Source organism: Trichechus manatus, unplaced genomic scaffold, assembly GCF_000243295.1.
Source record: "Trichechus manatus latirostris isolate Lorelei unplaced genomic scaffold, TriManLat1.0 scaffold00333, whole genome shotgun sequence".
NCBI classification, from domain to species: Eukaryota; Metazoa; Chordata; class Mammalia; order Sirenia; family Trichechidae; genus Trichechus; species Trichechus manatus.
The window spans coordinates 394,986-413,620 of NW_004444269.1; the positions used below are offsets into that span (position 1 = coordinate 394,986).

The window sequence follows — 18,635 nt, forward strand, 5'->3', positions numbered from 1 at the left end:
CTGAGACTTTATGTTTTTATTCTTTATTTTAATGAGTAGGTGTGTTCACTTTCTTTGTGGTTACCTTGAAGTTTATCCTTATCTCCCTAGGTTTGAACCAGTCTATTATTACTTGGTATTGCCTTGCTTTCCTCTCCATTAGAAGGTTTTATACCTATACTGTTTTTTCCCTCCTTTATTGTTCTGATGCTGTTGTCATTTACAGATTAAGCTCTCTGGTTTCCTGTTGTAATTCTTTTGGTTTTCTATAGTCCTCAAGAGTTTATTTCCTAGATTGGTATCTGGCTGGTATGATCCTGCATCCTAGATTCAGCCTGTGAGCTGAAGTTGTTTGTTCTCAGATCAAAGAACTCCCTTTAATAATTCCTGTAAGTTTCATTTGTTTTTTACATATTCCCTCAATTTCTGTTTATCTGGAAATGTCCTAATTTCACCATCATATTTGAACGAGAGTTTTACAGGATATGTTATTCTTGGCTGGAAATCTTTTTCTATTAAGGTTTTATATATATCATCCCATTGCCTTCTTGCCTGCACGGTTTCTGCCGAATAATCTGAGCTTAATCTTATTGTTTCTCCTCTGTATGTGACTTTTTGTTTTTCTCGAGCTGTTCTCAGGATTCTTCGTTTGCTTTTGGTCTTAGCAAGTGTGATTATGATATACCTTGGTGACTTTCTTTCGGTGTCTAGTCTATACAGGGTTCATTGAGCTTCTTGGATGGCCAATGTCTTAGTCACCTAGTGCTGCTCCAACAGAAATACTACAAGTGGATGGTTTTGACAAAGAGAAGTTTATTTCCTCACAGTCAAGTAGCTTAAAAGTCCAAATTCAGGGCGTCATCTCCAGGGGAAGGCTTTTTCTCTTTGTTGGCCTTCTTCTCTTCGGTGTTCCCCTGGACTAGGAGCTTGTCTGTGCAGAGGCCCCAGTCCAAAGGATGCACTCTGCTCCCGGCACTGCTTTCTTGATGGTAGGAGGCCCCCAACTCTCTGCTTGCTTCGCTTTCCTTTTATCTCTTGAGAGATAAAATGTGGTGCAGGCCACAACCCAGGGAAACTCCCTTTACATTGGATCAGGGATGTGACCTGGGTAATGGTGGTGTTACAATCCCACCCTAATCCTATTTAACATAAAGTTACAATCACAAAATGGTGGCCAACCACACAGTTTTGGGAATCATGGCCCAGCCAAATTAATACACACATTTTTGGGGGGACATAATTCAAACCATGACATTCCACCCTTTGCCCCCCCACCCCAAATCACATCCTTGCAACTTGGAAAACATATTCACCCCATCATATCATAGCAAAAGTCTTAACTCCAAGTCCAGAAACCAAAAGTTCCTCTTTGTCTGTGAAATCTGGAATACAAGTTATTTGCTTCCAAAGGTACAATGGCAGAACAGGCACAAGCTAGACATTTCCATTACTAATGGGAGAAACTAAAGGAAAAGAAGTGATAACAGGCACCAAGCAAGTCAGCCGAATACATTACATTAGCCCTCAAGGCTTTGAAAATAATCCTCTGTTCTCTGAGACAATTTACACAATAGCCCTGCCCTCCAGACTCTAGGTATTAGCCACAGTCTCTGGATTTTGAGTGGAAGCCCCTCAGCCCTGGGCTTCAGCTCCGCCTTCCAGGCCCAGTGGGACAGCAGCTCTGCTCCCTCGGCTTTAGGCACACCATTCGCCTACTCCATCGGAGTGACTACTCCACCCTTAGAAACACCAGAGGCTATGTCTCCACCCTTTGAAATCCCTGAGGTCATGGCCATACCTTTTGAGACAGAGGCAGCTCAGTCTCTTGTGTCCCTTTTGTCTTCAGCTTCTGCTTCTGTTTCCTGTGGCCTCTTGGCCCTCGGGCCTCATGCCCACATCTGCCCTGCTGGGGCAAGTGTTCCAAAGTTCAGTAGCTCCACCGGTAAGTGCCCAGAGGCACCCCACTCAGCCAGGAAAACTCCTGCGCACAGGCACTCAGCTCTCTTGCTCTGTGGATTGGCAAGCTTAGCTCCACCGATAAGTGCTCAGAGGCACCCCACTCTGCTGAAGCCTCCTGCTCACAGGCATTCAACTCTCTCACTCCATGGGTTGGCTCCAGCACCATCTTGCACCAGTTTCCTGGCTCTGCTTCTGTTGGTTCTCTACAGCTGCCGCTTCTCTGCTGCTGCAGTTTCTCTGCTCCTGCTGGTCCTCTGTCACTGCCACACATCTATCCATTCACAGTTTTAAAACAGCTTCCACATTTTAGGTATCTGTTAGAGCAGCACCCCACTCTCTCAGTACCAAATGTCTTAGGCTGGGTTCTCTAGAGAAGCAAAACCAGTAAGAGTATAAATATATATAGAGAGAGATTTATATCAAGGAAATAGCTCACGCAATTGTAGAGGCTAAAACGTCCCAAGTCCACAGAGCAGGGTAGAAGTCTCTTCCAGTTCGCGTAGTTGCAGAAGCTGGTGAACCCAAGGTTGGCAGATCAGAGAGGGGCTCCCACTCACAGGCTGTGAAGGTCAATGAATTCCAAGATCAGCAGACAAAACAATCAGGTTTCTCCTGATTCACATAGCTGCAGGGGCTGGTGAATCCAAGGTTGGCAAGTCAGGGAACCAGACTCTTGCTTGCAGGCTGAGAAGTTCGACAAATTCCGAGATCAACAGGTAAGCTGCTAGCTCAAATCCCATGAACTGGAGGTGAGACAACAAGAGGCAGCTGCTGAGTCTGGAGCAAGCCAAAAACTTTGGCAAGGCGAGCAGGCAGACGGTAACCGGAAGAAGTCAGAGAGATGAAACTGAGAGGGCGGTGAGCTGCCACAGGCCCCGCCTCCACAGATTCCATCATGGGGGTGATCACAACATTATACAACTACTAAAACACTGAGAATAATGGTCTGCCAAGTTGACATACAATCTTAACCATCACAGCCAACTTTTCATCTTTCATGATATTGGGGAGATTTTATGTCGGCAATTCTTCAATGTCCTCTCTGTGGTTTCTGTTTTCTCTCCTTGTTCTGGAACTCTGATCACCTGCAGATTTTTGCTTTTTATTGTATCTCACATAATTCTCAGGGTCTCTTCATTTTTCTTTGTTCCGTTTTTTGATTTTTCCTCAAATAGGGTTGTATCCAAGTGTTTGTCTTCAATTCCACTGATCCTGTATTCCATCATTTCAAACCTGCTCCTCAGCCCTTCTATGACACTGTCCATTTCTGAAATCTTGTTGTTTATCTTTTGGATTTCTAAATGTTGTATTTGTATGATTTCTATTTTTGAATTTATTTTTAGTATTTTGTTCCTGTATTATTTTCGTGAATTCTTCCATGTTTTGGGTGTATTTTCCATGAATTTGTCTGCCTTTTCCATGAATTTGTCTGCCTTTTCCATGAATTTGTCTATTTTTCCTCATTTTTGTCTGCTTTTTGCTTCAACTCTTGGATAATTCTGAGTATTAGAGATTTGAATTCCCTATCAGGTAGTTCTAGTGCCTTTTCTTCTACTGGAAAGTCATTTGGTGTTTTATTTTGGATGCCTACTGGAACCATCCTGTCCTGTTTTTGTATATGTTTTGATATTGTCTACTGTCTTTGGGACACTCAGTAGTTATTGTCCTCATTTCTTGATTGTATTTTTTTGTTTCATCTTGCTTTTTTGTTTTATTTGGTTATGTGTGAGCAGGCGGGTTGTGCACTCTTTGTTGTTTGCTCATCTGTTGACATGATACTTTTCACTTCCTTCTCCAATGGCAGGGTCAGTCACTTAGGTATGGCACAATGAGGCAGGTCCAGCTGAAGGGGAGTTACTGGGATGGATTTTTTTTGTGGCACATACTAGGGCTGACAGGGCTGGTCGGGAATCAGTGCAAGGCAGGTTCTGGTAGGCGGTGCCTATGCTGCTTGGGGTTGTGATGTTCGGTGCATGGTGCAGGTAGGCAGGAAGGAGAGGGGAGATTGTGATGTGTGGAGCTACGATGGGTATGGGAAAGAAGATAGAGAGGAGAGAGGAACAGGAGGCAAAAACATACACACAAACAAACAACAAAAAAGTATGCTAAGGGAGCTTGCTGTTGGAGTGGAGAGATGAGAGACTGAGAAATGGAAAAAAACAAAACCAGAAAGGGTGAAAGAAAAAAATGAATAAATATTAGAGAAAAAAAGAAAAAAAAAAGCCTGCAAGTATCTCACCAGTGTGGCTGCTAAGACTGGAGAAGTTGCTTCCAGGCCGTGAAGTACAGCCTGGCTAGAAAGGGTAGAGCTGTCACACAGCACCAGGTATTCAGGAGACAGTAAAAGAAGGTAAGTATAGAGAGACAAGAAACTGGAAATAAAGAAAGACAAATAAGGAAAAAGAGAGAGAAGAAAAGAAACAAACAGAACAAAACAAACAAACAAACAAAAAACAAAAGAAAAAAGAAATGCTCCCAGGGAGATCACTGTGCATCTGCTCAGAGTAAGTGAGTAGTTCCCCAAGCCCCACAGCACTGCCTGGACAGAAGGGGCTCCCAAGCTGAGAAAAGAAAAAGAACTCAAACAAACAAACAAACCAAAACAGAACAAACCAGAACAAATAAGCAAAAAAAGCCCTGGGGGGGTCCCACCAGGTGATGGCACTGGCCGGGAAGCAGTCCCTCAGTGGAGCCGCACCTGCAGCCTTTCAGGAAGAAGCAAAGATGGCACACGGAGCTAGGTATTTGAGAGAAGTGGAGGGGGTGGTGAAAGGGAAGGAAGAAATCTAAAGAAGTGGAAAAAAGCAACACCAGCAGCCAACAAATGACACTTAGGGAGCTGGCCAGTGTGGATGGGTGGAAGCCAAGGGGCTCCAGGGTGAAGCTGGTGCTTCCCGTCCAAGAGACTGTGACCGCTAGAAGCAGAGGAGGCTGATTGGCGGTGAAGAAGGGTGGGGGATGGGAAAGAGGGTATCACTGGTTACCAGTTGTTGTCTCCTGCTGGAAACTCCATGAAGCTGCTTTCTAGTACCCGTTCTTCACCGATCTCTGATCGGAGTCCAAGATGGCAGATCCGTGCTGTGATAGCTGATGGGGGACCTCTGCAAGTATCTCTCCTTTATCTTTGTTCTTGGTCGATTTCTTATTCCATTCAGTGCTTGGCTCAGTTATTTATCTCTTCATCTGATGTTTAAGGTTTCAGGATTTACGTGTGTCTCTGATTGCCTTAGTTTTTCGGATCTTTGCTCTGGAGGGACAGAGTGGTGCTTCTGTCTATAGTGCCATGTTGCCTGGAAGCCTAATATTCTTTTTCTTGATATTTTTAACTGGTTATCTAATAGTATTGGCTCTTAGTTACATTCTTTATTCCAGACTAGATCAATTATCTTAGTTGTTGTAATAATTATTTTTGGACTGATCAAATGTTGTATGAATTGTTTCTCTAACAATTTAAATCAAGACACTATTTCCCTGACAATGCATAGAATTATGTATCTTTAAAAAAAAACATGTTTGTAAAGAACACCAGTTTCACACCTTTAGCTAGTCTTTTAGAAATGTGAAATTGTTCCTCCAAATGTGACCTTGCTCTGCACATGCCCCAACCAGAGGATCACAGAAGCAGAGTGTCTAAGCTATGGCATGGTGAAGAAATTAATAGCCAAATACCAGAAAATGAAAACAAGATCTGAAATGTAATTAAACAATCTAAAGCACTCTTATAATAGTGACCAAGGAATCTCTACACAGATTCATGATCAGGAGAGGGAAGTGTGTAAGAGCATTTTAAAACTGAGGTGCTTGGCATGACTATGGTGGCTGATACAAGTCTGAATCAAATTCACGTTTCCCTAGATCCTTGCTTCTGCTTTCAGAATATGTGCAATCCTCTTCTTTTTTGGGTGAACAATTATGTGGCTATGCTTGCCAAAATTTGTGACAAAAGTGTTCAGGAAAAGTATGACAAAAATGTTCTGTTCTCAGGAGAAAATGTTTATGCAGAACGTTATGGGAAGAACACTTCTGCAAGTTGTCCCCAGAAAGTCTGTGATGGAAATTAGATTAACTGACATTATGAAACGTTTACTTGTGACTCATAAGTAACCCCCAACCCTTATATATAAAAATCACTCTCCCCTTTAAGACTTTAGAGCATTTTGTTATTGAATGTTGTCTAATTCATGAATTGTACTTCTCTTAATAAAACTCTTTGCTTTTAACCTTATCAGGCTCAGAGATGTTTTTCTCTTTGACAGTACTCAATGTTATTTTATCTTCACAAAAGGAAGTTCAAAGTTTTCCTCCTTTTTATATGTTTTGGAACAGTTCATATAGCAATACAATTGTCTATTCTTTAAAGATTTTATGGAATGTTCCTGTTAAATCCTCTGTGCCTATTGTGGTTTTGGAGGAGTAGCCTTTGGACAACTTTATTTATGTTCTAGTAAGTAATCTTGCAAAAGATGTTAATATTCACCAATATCCAGTTCTCCTTTACTTCTGGGGAGGTGGGAATTTTGCATTTCCATGACCCCTTAAAGTTAAAAGTAAAGAAAAAGTTAGCAGAAGTGGCATGTGTCATTCCTGGTGGGAGCTTTTAGGAGTCAAGGATTGACCTTCCATGCCCTCTTCTCATGTGCTGGCGATTGTGGAAACACATGCTGAGATGATAGCCCATTAAGTATATTAAATCTTAAAACATATGGTATATTACAATAATTAAACATCATTTTATAGGCACACGATTAGACAAGGAAACAATAGAACAGAATAAAAAATCCAGAAACCAGGGCAAATGGCCTGTGGGGTTTGCCATTTGAAGTGGCATTTCAAATCAATGGGAAAAAGAATGGATTATTCAACTGATAGTACTGGAATAAATAGATAGCCATTTGGAAGAAATACAATTGAATTCCTATTCTATATTGTATATTTTACCAGCTGATTATACACAGTTAGGCCATGCAAAAGCTTTGAGAGATAAAGCTCCCCATGCTGAAATAAATGTTCCTTTATCTGCTTTTCAGGAGGAAGTTCTGCCTATAATGCATCCAGGTGAGAAGACTTCCTATTCAAAATTGCAGCTGTAGGGGGTCTCCTCATTCACAGTTTTAAACACTTATTATTACTCTGTTTGCACATAGATTTCAAGGCCATAATACTTCCTAATTTCTCTACTTCTGTATATTTATGCTTCGGTGCCCTGTCGTAGGATGGTCCATAGGATCCTGGGTGTGGTCTTGGCTTGAATTAGATATTTTAAAATTAATTTCTTAATTTGTATGTTCAAGATTATTTATTGAGTACCTATAATGTACGAGTTTTTGTTAGATGTTAAGAAGGATGAAATATGGGTACCATGGAGTTTATTTCCTCAAGGAACATACTTCATTAAAGGAAATGTATGATATGTACAATATGAGAAAGAAAAGAAAATAATGAGTAAGATGCAGGTAAAGTCCTATGAGAGTTTATAAGAGGAAAAAAAATATATCTAGGGTAATATCATTGTCTTATATATAACTTTTGAAAAAGCCAAAGAGGAGGAACAGAAATTTTCTGCCAAACCAGAGTAGCTACCCTATTACAAAAATACTTTCTTCAACACCAATAAAATAAATGTAACGAATGTGAACGTAAAAAATAGTTATACTAGAAAAAAAATACTTTGTGATTGAGTAACCTATCTCTGGCCCTGTCTCTGGATGCTCGCCTGCAGTAACAATCTGGTTTCATCTTGGGACACCTTGAGAGACCACACACAGATAGTCTATACAAAGGTCCATAATATCTCCCAAGAAGAGTGATGTCTGCCTGGCTTCTTACACCCTCTCTCCCAAACCTCTCTCATTTCTGTTCTCACTCACTGTCCTTGGGATTATCAAGTAACAGTTCACTTTCTCACAGAGGCCCTTTCAGCCCAGGCTCTCAAGAATCCACCTACTCCAGCCCACTCCCAGCAGTGGAGGAGCTGCAGCTCATGTATGCCAATGATGAGACCACTCACCCCAGCCCACTCACAGTGACAGAGGAGCTGCAGCCAGCATATATGAATGGTGAGTCTCCTCATTGGAAGGGGCCCCGGGACTGAGCCAAGGAGGGAAGAGGGAGCAGGGGAAAAGACCATAAAGTGAATATGGCATGGATGGTTTCCTAGACACCCAACCCTCAGGAGTCCTAGTTAATTCCTCAGGATCATGCTGGGATTGGGAAGTTAGTTATAAAACAGAGAATTGGGTAGACATGTTTAAAGTTTGAGCCATTAGCTATGACATCTGTGACTCTTGTCTTCTTCCACTAGTGGGTGCTGCAGATACGGATGTAGTTTATTCCCAGGTATGGTGCACCCAGCAGACAGAAGGCTCAGGTGAGAAACTGCAAAGTGGTTCTTGTCAGATATCTCTTCCCAGGGAAGTGGGGCCTGTGTTGTGGTGCTGTGTGTGCAATAAAGACTTCATCACATCAATTGCCCTTGATGTAAAATCTGTAGGTCTAAATGAAAACCTGGAGGCAGGTTCTTGAAAAGAAGGTAGGAAAAAAAAAAAAACAAACAGATAGTCCATTGAGTCTTCATTTTTTAAAAAATTTTATTGTGCTTTAGGTGAAAGTTTACAGCACAAATTAGTTTCTCATTCAAAAATTTATACACAAATTGTTTTGTGACATTGGTTGCAATCCCTGCATTGTGTCATCACTCTTCCCCTTTCCCTTTCCACCCCCAGGTTCTCCTTGTCTATTCATCCAGTTTTCCTTTCCTTTCCTGCCTCTCGTCTTGCTTTTGGGCAGATGTTGAGTCTTCATTTTGATGGGACTATACAATCAGGGAGAATCTGAGATACAAGACAAAAAGAGGGAAATCAAGCGAGAGAGAGAATATCTAACGTTGAGGGAGGAGTGTTGAGCCAGGAGGAATTATCTGAGTTGAAGAGGAACCTGACTTCTTGGAGTGTGATGGGAGGAGTCGCTGAATGCATCTAGATGCATCCAGAGGATTTTCACTTTGACCTGTAACTTTGCAAGAACTGAGACAACAGTTCTGTAGCAGGGAAGAGCCGTGTCCTTGAAGTTGCTGTCCAGTGACCTTGCAGCTGCAACACTAATACCTGCCTTTTGGTCTGTGCTCTTCTGTCTCCAATAGAGTCAGTAGCTGCTGGCAACTCAGACAATTTCCTAGTCAGTAGTCAGCCACTTACTCTCCTCTCAGTCTCTGAAGTTGGGTCCTCTGCTAGCTCTGCTCAGAATTATGCTGCTACAGCTTTATATAGAGAGTTGATTATCCTGTTGCTCTCCTGCTCTGTGACTTGTCCAGCAGAATTGAAAAGGCACAATCATCCCCACTGTGCCAGCGGATGCACATCTTCCAAGCCCTCTAGGTAGTGATCTGTAGTTAGGGAGAGGGTAGGAGATCTAGTCCTAACATGCCCATCTAAGGGAGCCCTGGTGGCCCAGTGGTTAAAGTGCTCAACTTCCAACTGAAAGGTCAGTGGTTTGAACCCACCAGCTGCTCTGCTGGAGAAAGATGAGGCAGTCTGCTTCAGTAAAGATTTACAGTCTTGAAAACCCTGAGGGCCAGTTCTACTCCTTCCTATAGGGTTGCTATGAGTAGGAACTGCCTTGAGGCAGTGGGTCAATCCCCATCTAGAAAGAAGGGAGAAAGAAGCAGACATCACTGAGCAGCCCCTACTGCCAGACTCATTCTGCAAGAACCCTATGTGTGACTCAGGGTTTGTCCACCCTTGCCTGTGCCTCCAGTTCCCTTCTATATAGTGAGGTGAACCACCCATGGATGTTAGTCTAAGAAACATGAAGGAATGATGGGAAAATGATCCCTGGAAGAATACTGTGTTGGTTAGAGAGCCAATACAAAAGAATATTGTGTTGGTTAGAAAAGGCAAAAGGAAAAAAAATTATCAGAAAAATAATTCATGGAAACTGCACCAGAGAGAGGAAGGGCTTTATTAGTAAGTGTTGGTGGAGGGCTTAGAGGATAGATGGAGTCTTAGAGGAACTTCATGGTGAACAACCTTAAGGGATGGATTTCACAGAAGAACAACAGGAGAAGATGGAAATCTATACATTAAACATAATAGTTCTGTGCCCTGGAGCATAAAGTCTGGGAGTAGAGTCTAAGTAGGTGCTGATAGCTCAATATTTTTTTCTTTTTTTCTCTCCACAGCAAATATCAGAAAAACATTTCTGGAGATCAAGGTGAGCTAGACTTTTTGGAAGCTCTTCATCTCTCTTCCCTTCACCATGTTCTTTTCTTGCTCACTTAGGGCCTTACTCCTGTGTGTCTCCCCCAGGACTCCTCAGCCATCTACTCTGAAGTGAAGAAGGCATAATACTTGGAGGAATCAGAGGGGAAAACCAGTGATAAGGACAGAGCAGCAATAAGGATTGCCATAAAACTTTAGGAAAATGTTCAGGATGTTCATAACCATTATAGCCAGATGTGCTTCAGGGACTGTAGGCAAGCCACGTTGTGTCACCATTTCTGTTCTCATCATGTTTGTTCCCCAATATCTTCTTTTATTCATCAAATGTTTATTTGAACTGCTACTGTATCCCAGGCACTGTGTAAGGAAATGATTTCTGCCGTCTTCTCTTAAGCTATCAATGTGCAAAGAGCTGAGGAAAGAGGAATGAACCAGAGAGACAAGTTCTCATCTTTGCCTACTTTGAGGTGATGACAACAGAATCCATTTCTGGGCTACTCTTTCCCTCCCACATGAGGATTCAGTCATCTTTTGTCTCCCCAGGGACCTCAAAGTTTTAATTATTATCTTCTGAAATGAATTGAACCCCCTCTTACTTTGTAAGAACTTTAGAGTTGAGTTTGAGGGAGGAAACAGCAGACTGAGTTAGCTTGCTATATTCTCCAGGCACTAGAATGTTCAACTTTACATTGACTTAAACAAGTTAACAAGGGATATTATGTTTTTTTTGAAATGCAAAATGTCCTGTCATAGATTGGCAGTTTAGTAGAGAGATTAAGAACACAGCTTCTAGAGACAACTGCCTGGAGGGGTGTCCCATCTCCACTATTAGCCGTGTGTCTATTCCTCCACCAGTCACACACTGTCTTAATTACTGTAGCTACACAGTAATCCTTGCCATCTAGAAGAATAAAACCTCCTACTTTATTTTTTTTTTTCAGAACTGGTCTAACTATCAAATAATAATAATATAATAACATGTTTTGATTTCTAAAAATGAAATTAGCATGAAAATGGACAATAAACCAGTAATCAGTTGCTGTTGAGTTGATTCTGATTCATGATAACCCGATGTGTGTCACAGTACAACTGTACTCCATATAGTTTTCAAGGCTGTGACCTTTCAGAAGTAGATTCCCAAGCCTTTCTTCTGAGGCACCTCTGAAAGGACTTGAACTTCTGAGCTTTTGGTTAGCAGCTGAGTGGGTTAGCCATTTGCACTACCCAGTGACCCCAGAGGCCAAGAATAGATAGGCCAAAATATACACCACACCAATTGCCCTCAAGTTGACTCCAACTCATGGTGACCACCCTTGTGTCACAGTAGAACTATGCTCCATAGGGTTTTCAATGGCTGATTTTTTGGAAGCAGATCACCAGGCATTTCTTCCCAAGCACCTCTGGGTGGACAGGAACCTCTAAACTTTTCATTAGCAGTCAAGTGCGTAATCATTTGCACCACCCAGGAACTCCAGACCAAAATAGTAGAACAGAGTTACAGTCGAGAATAGCCAGTTGAGAAGAAAAAAAGCAGTAACATTTATGTATATTTAACGAACAATAAAGTATCACAAATCAAGGTGATGATTTTTTTAACCTCATGCTAAATTTCATTTCTGCTCATATCACCATTAAAATGACCAAAGAAACGCAAAAACTGGGGAAGAAATCTGGATCAGCACATATGCACCCAAAACAGGAATTCTAATGAGATATTATGTAGATGGAACCAAATAAATAGAAATACCTTTGAGTATGCCTTGGAAAGACCTGTTAGTAATTAAGTGAACACATTGCTTCTCAGCCTTTTGGCTAAGACCAAGTATAGTTAAGTGGACAACATCCTTAGCATGACCTTCTAGCTTCTAAGCTCTGAGAATAAAAAAAAAAAAAAAAACGAACCCGTTGTCACTGAGTTGATTCTGACTCATAGCGATAGCGACTCTATAGGACAGAGTAGAACTTCCCCATAGGGTTTCCAGGGAGCAGCTGGTGGATTCAAACTGCTGACTTTTTGGTTAGCAGTCAAGTTCTTAACCACTGCACCACCAGGGCTCCAGCTCTAAGCATGAGGGACTGAAAATTAGGGTGCCCCGTTGGGTTAACCACAAGGTGGGGGTAATTTCAACTATACAATTAACCCTGCAAGACACAACAGGTGTCAGAACATGGAGGCCATGGTGAGTGTGCCTACCCATTGCCATCACTAGGCAGCCTCGATGGCCAGATAAAACAGATCACTGTCCACCTGAACTTCAAGAAGACTGGAGTGTAGAAGCAAAGCACTATGCAAGCTTCTATAAATACATGTGTAAGTGACCTCTTGAGAGGAATTAGCTCCAAGTATTTTTGAACTTATGATATGGAGAGACCAAAAAGAAATTCCACTGAACTTGTGCAGACCTGCTTTAGCTGAACTAGTGATGTCCACTTGTTGTGATATAACCCCAACTTTGAGATAGGCAGAAATGCCAATCAATTGTGTAACTTGGTAGGAACATGGGCCAAGATCAGCACCTCTGAGTGAAGATGGAGTTTCTACTGAAGGATACAGACATACTCATGATCTATCACACTAAAAAGAGGTCAATCCTGGAACAGGAGTGGAGGGTTCACGATGTTGAAGAAGGAAACTTTCTTCCTAGTCCGAGGTTTGGCCTTTAAGGGGTGGAAACACCAGAAATCTCACATGTTGCTGGTGGGAGTATAAACTGGAAAACTTTTGGCAGGATCTTATTTAAATGAAAATATGTATACCATATGTTATGGATTAAATTGTGTCCCTTAAAAACATCTGTTAACTTGGCTAGACGATGATTCCCAATATTTTGTGATTGTCCACCATTTTGTCATCTGATGTTATTTTCTTATGTGTAGTGAATTCTACCTCTGTGATGCTAATGAGGCAGGGTTAGAGACAGTTATGTTAATGAGGCAGGACTCTATCTAGGTTGTGTCTTATGTCAGTCTCTTTTGAGATATAAAAGACAAGCAAGCAGAGAGACTGGGAATCCTCATGAAACAAGAACCAGGAGAACAGCGTGTCCTTTGGACTTAGGGTCCCTGCACTGAGAAGCTCCTCCACCTGGGAAGACTAATGACAAGGACCCTTCCCGAGAGCCGACAGAGAGTGAAAGACTTGCTGTGGAACTGGCACCTTGAATTTGGACTTCTAGCCTACTAGACTGTGAGAGAATAAATTTCTCTTTGTCAAAGCCATCCACTTGTGGTGTTTGTGTTATAGCAGCACTAGATGACTAAGACACAATATCAAACCCATTGCCATTGAGTCAATTCCGAGTCACAGTGACCCTATAGTACAGAGTACATCTGTCCCATAGGGTTTTCAGGGCTGTAATCTTTATGGAAGCAGACTGCCATATCTTTCTCCCAAGGAGCAGCTGGCTAGTTTGAACCACTGACCTCTCAGTTAGCAGTCAAGCGCTTAACGACTGTGCCACTAGGGCTCCTTATGTATACCATATGGTCCACCATTTCACTCCTAGGTATGTAACCAGTTGCCATCAAGTCGACTCCAACTCATGGTGACCCAGTGTATGTCAGAGTAGAACTGTGCTCCATAGGGTTTTTAATGGCTGATTTTTCAGAAGTAGATTGCCAGGCATTGCTTCTGAGGCACCTCTGGGTGGACTCAAATCTCCACCCTTTCTGTTACCAGCCAATCACGTAACTAAATTCACAAGAAGAAATGTACAACAAAGTTCTTAGCAGCACTGTTTGTAATAGCCCCAAACTGGAAATTCCCCAAATGCCAATCAACAGTAGAACAGATAAATAAATTGTGAGACAATCATACAATGAAATACTATATAGCATTGAGAATGAAGGAACCATAGCCACAAACAACAACATACAATTAATATTGTATAAAAGGTACACTACACAATGAGTTCATACTATATAATTCCAATTTTATAAAATCCAAAAACAAGCAAAACTAACCTATTGCATTAGAAAAGACAGTGGTTACCCTTGGGGGGTTAGTTCTGGAAATGGGGATGGGAAGGGGCTTTTGGGTACCACTACTTCTGGCTCTTTATGTGGGTGATCATGAATATATTTGCTTTGTGGAAAATTCATTGAGCTGTACATTATGGTTTGTGCAGATATTATTTGTGTATATGTGTTAGATACAATTGAAAGTTCATAAAGACATCAGAAGTCACTAGACTTTATCATTTTTATTTTTTGCCATGGTAAACTATGTATATAACACGAAATTTGCCATTTTAACATTTTTAAGTGTATAATCTAGTGACATTAATTTCATTCACCATGCTGTGCAAAATTTTTTTACATATGTTTCTAAGACTTTTTTTTTTTGAGTCCTTCAATTTGCTTTTTTCTTTCCTGTTATAGTTTTTCTAATCCTGTTACTCTTTTTTTAAAAAGAAAATTTATTTATTTTGTTGTTGTTGCTGAAAAGACAAACAGCAGAACAAACAATAATTCAGCAATTTCTACATGTGTTTTCAAGATTTTTTTATCACCACAAACATAAACTCTGTACCCATTAAGCAATAACTCCCTATTCACGGTGTCAAAAACGAACAACTCAGAACACCGTTAACAGATTGCTCTGCAGGTGTAATAGACAACTTTAAAGTGGAACAGCACATCATTACCAAGCAGATCAGGGCTCGGATTAAGATTTTCAGGGTACTTATATATTTTTCACAAAAAAGAGGAAGACCCTCAACGAGATGGATTGACAGTGGCTGCAACAACGGGCTCAAGCGTAGCGACTATTGTGAGGATGGTGCAGGACCGGGCAGTGTTTCCTTCCATTCTACACAGAGTCGCTATGAGTTGGAACCGATTCGACGGCACCTAACAACAACAACATACAGGATTTCATCAGGAACTTTGAACAAAAAAGTTTGATTGGTTGACAATTATATCAGAACACATAAATCTTATAAGAGAGCAATATGTGCTCAAACATTGTAAAGAATAGAAGAGAAATCTTCCTAAGACAATCGCAAGATCAGTGAGCCATGATTGTAAGGCCTCGGGAGTCTTAGAAACAGAAGTGTTCATTAATCTTCTATTGTTTTCTGAAAGAACAAGTTTCGAGTGTTTCAGTGAGCTGATTATCTTAATACAACTGTGTGAAACAAGGCAAGCAGCTTCTAAAGGTTAGTTACAGTTTAAGGCATAATGATAAGCTTTAAAAATTATATACACTTCTATATGATTAGACAGCAAATAGACTTCTAATACTAAGGTGGCTTTTAGTGTCATGGGCAAGAGAACTGTCTCTGCTTTCATAAAACAAAACTTATAATTTTATTTCACAGCCCCTTGCCCCAGCCCATGGTAACCACTAATTTACTTTCTGTCTATCCTGGATATTTCATATAAATGGGATGATACCATGTTTGTCCTTTTATGTCTGGCTCATTTCACTCCGCACAATGTTTTCAAGGTTCATCCATATCATAGCATGTATCAGAACTTCATTTCTCTTTACGGTTGAATAATATTCCATTGTATGGATACACCACGTTTTGCTTATCCATCACCTGTTGATGGACACTTGGGTTGTTTTTACCTTTTGGCTATTGTAAATAATGCTACAATAAACGCTGGTATACAGGTATCTGTTTGAGCCTCTGCTTTCAATGCTTTTGGGTATATACCTAAGAATGGAATTGCTGGGTCATATGGTAGTTCTGGAGTCCCTGTGCATACAAATAGTCAACTTGCTTGCTGCTAACCAAGAGACTGGTGGTTTGAGTCCACCCAAACATGCCTTGGTAGAAAGGCCTGAAGAGCTACTTTTCATAAATCAGCATTGAAGGCCCTACAGAGCACAGTTCTACTCTGACACACATGGGATTGCCAAGGACCCAAATCAGCTCAACAGCAACTGGCTTGATATTATGGTAGTTCTACTTTTAACTTTTTGAAGAACCACCATTCTCTTGTCCACAATGGCTGCACCACTTTACAATCCCACCAGCAATGAATGAAGGTTCCAATTGGTTATTTTCTGTTTTTTCTGATAATAGCCATCGTAGAGGGGAGATGAACTGGTATGTCACTGTGGTTCTCTTTTACAGTTCCCTAATGGCTAATGACGATGATCATCTTTTCATCTGCTTATTGGCCATTTGTATATTTTCTTTGGTAAAATGTCTATTTTTAGTCCTTTGCTCATTTTTTAATTAGATTATCTCTTTTATGTTGAGTTGTAGGAGTTTTTAAAATATGTTTTAGATATTAAACACTTGTCAGATATGTAATACCCAAATATTTTATCCCATTCTGAAGGCTATCTCTTCATTTCATTGCTAAAGTCTTTTGATGCCCCCAAATTTTAAATTTTGATGAAGTATTTAGTGTGTCTGTGTGTGTTTTGGAGTCTTGGTGGCACAGTGGCTAAGAGCTCGGCTGCTAACCAAAAGGTCAGCAGTTTGAATCCACCAGCCGCTCATTGGAAACCCTATAGGGCAGTTCTACTCAGTCTTATAGGGTCACTAAGAGTTAGAATCGACTCGACAGCAAAGGTTTTGTTTCGGTTTGAGTGTGTGTTTTAAACCAAGACTTCATATTTATAGAGGCATTTAACTGAGGTAAATTGTCAATAATGATGTTTGTTCTTATTCCTGTCATACTATTTTGTTATTTCTATTTACTATGCTTTCTTCTTTTTTAAAATTTCTGAATTTTACCTGATTGATTTAATGTTTTGTTCTGTTTTGGTTTTGCCTAGAAATTGAAAATTCTATGTCCTCTTTTCTATTTTACTCAAGGGTGTCGATAATTTTTTAAAAAATACACACAGTTCTATCAGTATCAAGAATTAATCAACATCTGTAATCTTCCTTCAGAAAGGCTTGCTGTTGTACCTTTTACTCCTCTCACCTCTGTATCTCACAAGGGGTATAAAGTTTAGTTTCATAGTATTTTTTAAATTTCTCTTAAACATTATCTCTCTTCTATTTTAAAAATATTTTCCTTACCAATTACATTAAACTTCTTGCCTGCATTATCAATAATGATTTGAACTTTTTACAAGTTATATTGATTTCTGTGTCCTATGTCTTCCTCTTTTTTGAATTTTATTTTCTGAGGTTGCTAAAGCATATCTGTGAGGTTTTTCTTTTTTATTTGCAAGAATAATATTTGGATGACATGCTCCTCGCATCTTTTTGTTTCCAGACATATTTTAATCTTGTACTATCAAACAAACAAACAAACAAAAAATTATGATTTACTAAACTATAACTACTAGAATGGGGTAGGCCCTTTAATTCTGAAGATATAAATATTTCTTTAGTCCAGAGGAATTTCTTCTGTTATTTTTTATTACTTTTCCCCTATATTCCTTCTCTACTCTTTTTTTTTTTTTTTTAAGCTCTGGAATTCATTTCTGCTTCCCCTTCCCCTTTCTTTTTCTCTTCCTCCTCCTTCTTCTTTTAGACAGTGTATCTCCTCAATTAAAAGTTCTTAAATTTTCTTTAAAATTTTGTATCCCTTTGTCTTCTTTCTTTATATCCCAGGAAGATTTCTTTATTTAATCTTCTAGGTCATTGATTTGATTCTGTTTTGGTTTAATTTGCTGTTGGGGTAATGAAGTAATACCTATATACATCTGAGAGAAACAGACTTTTAATCTAGAATGCTATATCCAGTCAAACTATCGCTCCGGCATGGGTGGGTACGTTGCAGAGGGTGGATTCTTTCACCTTGTGGAGAAGTGTTCTCTGTGAGACACAGGACATCTGGCCCTAGAGATATTTGGACAACAACAGTCTTGATAGTGAAAGAAAATGCCTAGGAGACAGGGTAGGGAGAAAAGAGGCTGGAGACAAGAAAGATCTCAGGTAAGCAGGAGCTGGCAAGGCCCAGAGCATGGACTGCATACTTGTCAATAAAAAAAGGTAACTATTAAAGTCACTCATACTTTCATCATTCAGAGACAATTGTTACAATATCTCAGTATCCACTGGCCAAACTATTTTTTATGTATGCTCTCACATATACATAAATACGATTTAAAATGGAATGATACCCATAACCTACTTTCTTTCTTCTAATATAAAGCAATTTGGCCTTTTGATCCTGGTTCCAAAGCCCTGCCTAGTAGTTGGCCTTTACACGGATTGGCTAGGGGACCCCCCTCTCCCCGTAGTTGACCTTTACACAGATTGGCTGGGGCCTGACCCGTGACTGATAAAATTCCCAGAACATGAAAGCACAGATGGGGATTACTGATTGACATGAGCCAGAAGAGGAGTGCAGTACACAGAGGCCCTACGCTATGACCCTCCCAGACCAGGTAAACTTGTGATGGTGACAGAGGAAGCAGCTGCAACAGTACCAGAAGAAGCAGAGACAGTGGACAAATCCAGACAGTGGCAGCAGCATGTAAAGACTGAACCCCAACCAAGAGCTGAGAGGATAGACCAATAGCAGAACCTGAAACTGGAATCATTGAACTTCCTGTGTGAG

The 18,635-nt window shown here is 40.5% G+C and overlaps 1 protein-coding gene across 5 annotated transcripts in view; it reads left to right on the forward strand.

Annotated features, from left to right (window-relative positions):
• The window catches only part of LOC101345775 (Fc receptor-like protein 2), a 52,747-nt gene that overhangs the window by 25,270 nt on the left and 8,842 nt on the right, over window positions 1-18,635 (forward strand). For 3 of the 5 annotated variants that reach the window (XM_023725610.1, XM_012559844.2, XM_023725611.1), the window contains 5 exons: window positions 6,966-6,993; window positions 7,846-7,994; window positions 8,240-8,305; window positions 10,115-10,146; window positions 10,242-12,051. In XM_023725610.1, coding sequence (XP_023581378.1) covers window positions 6,966-6,993; window positions 7,846-7,994; window positions 8,240-8,305; window positions 10,115-10,146; window positions 10,242-10,280 — 314 coding nt within the window. In that variant the 3' untranslated portion in view covers window positions 10,281-12,051. Of the gene's footprint in view, window positions 1-6,965; window positions 6,994-7,845; window positions 7,995-8,239; window positions 8,306-10,114; window positions 10,147-10,241; window positions 12,052-18,635 lie in introns of those variants that run through there. The other 2 variants (XM_023725608.1, XM_023725609.1) reach the window with 2 other exon arrangements.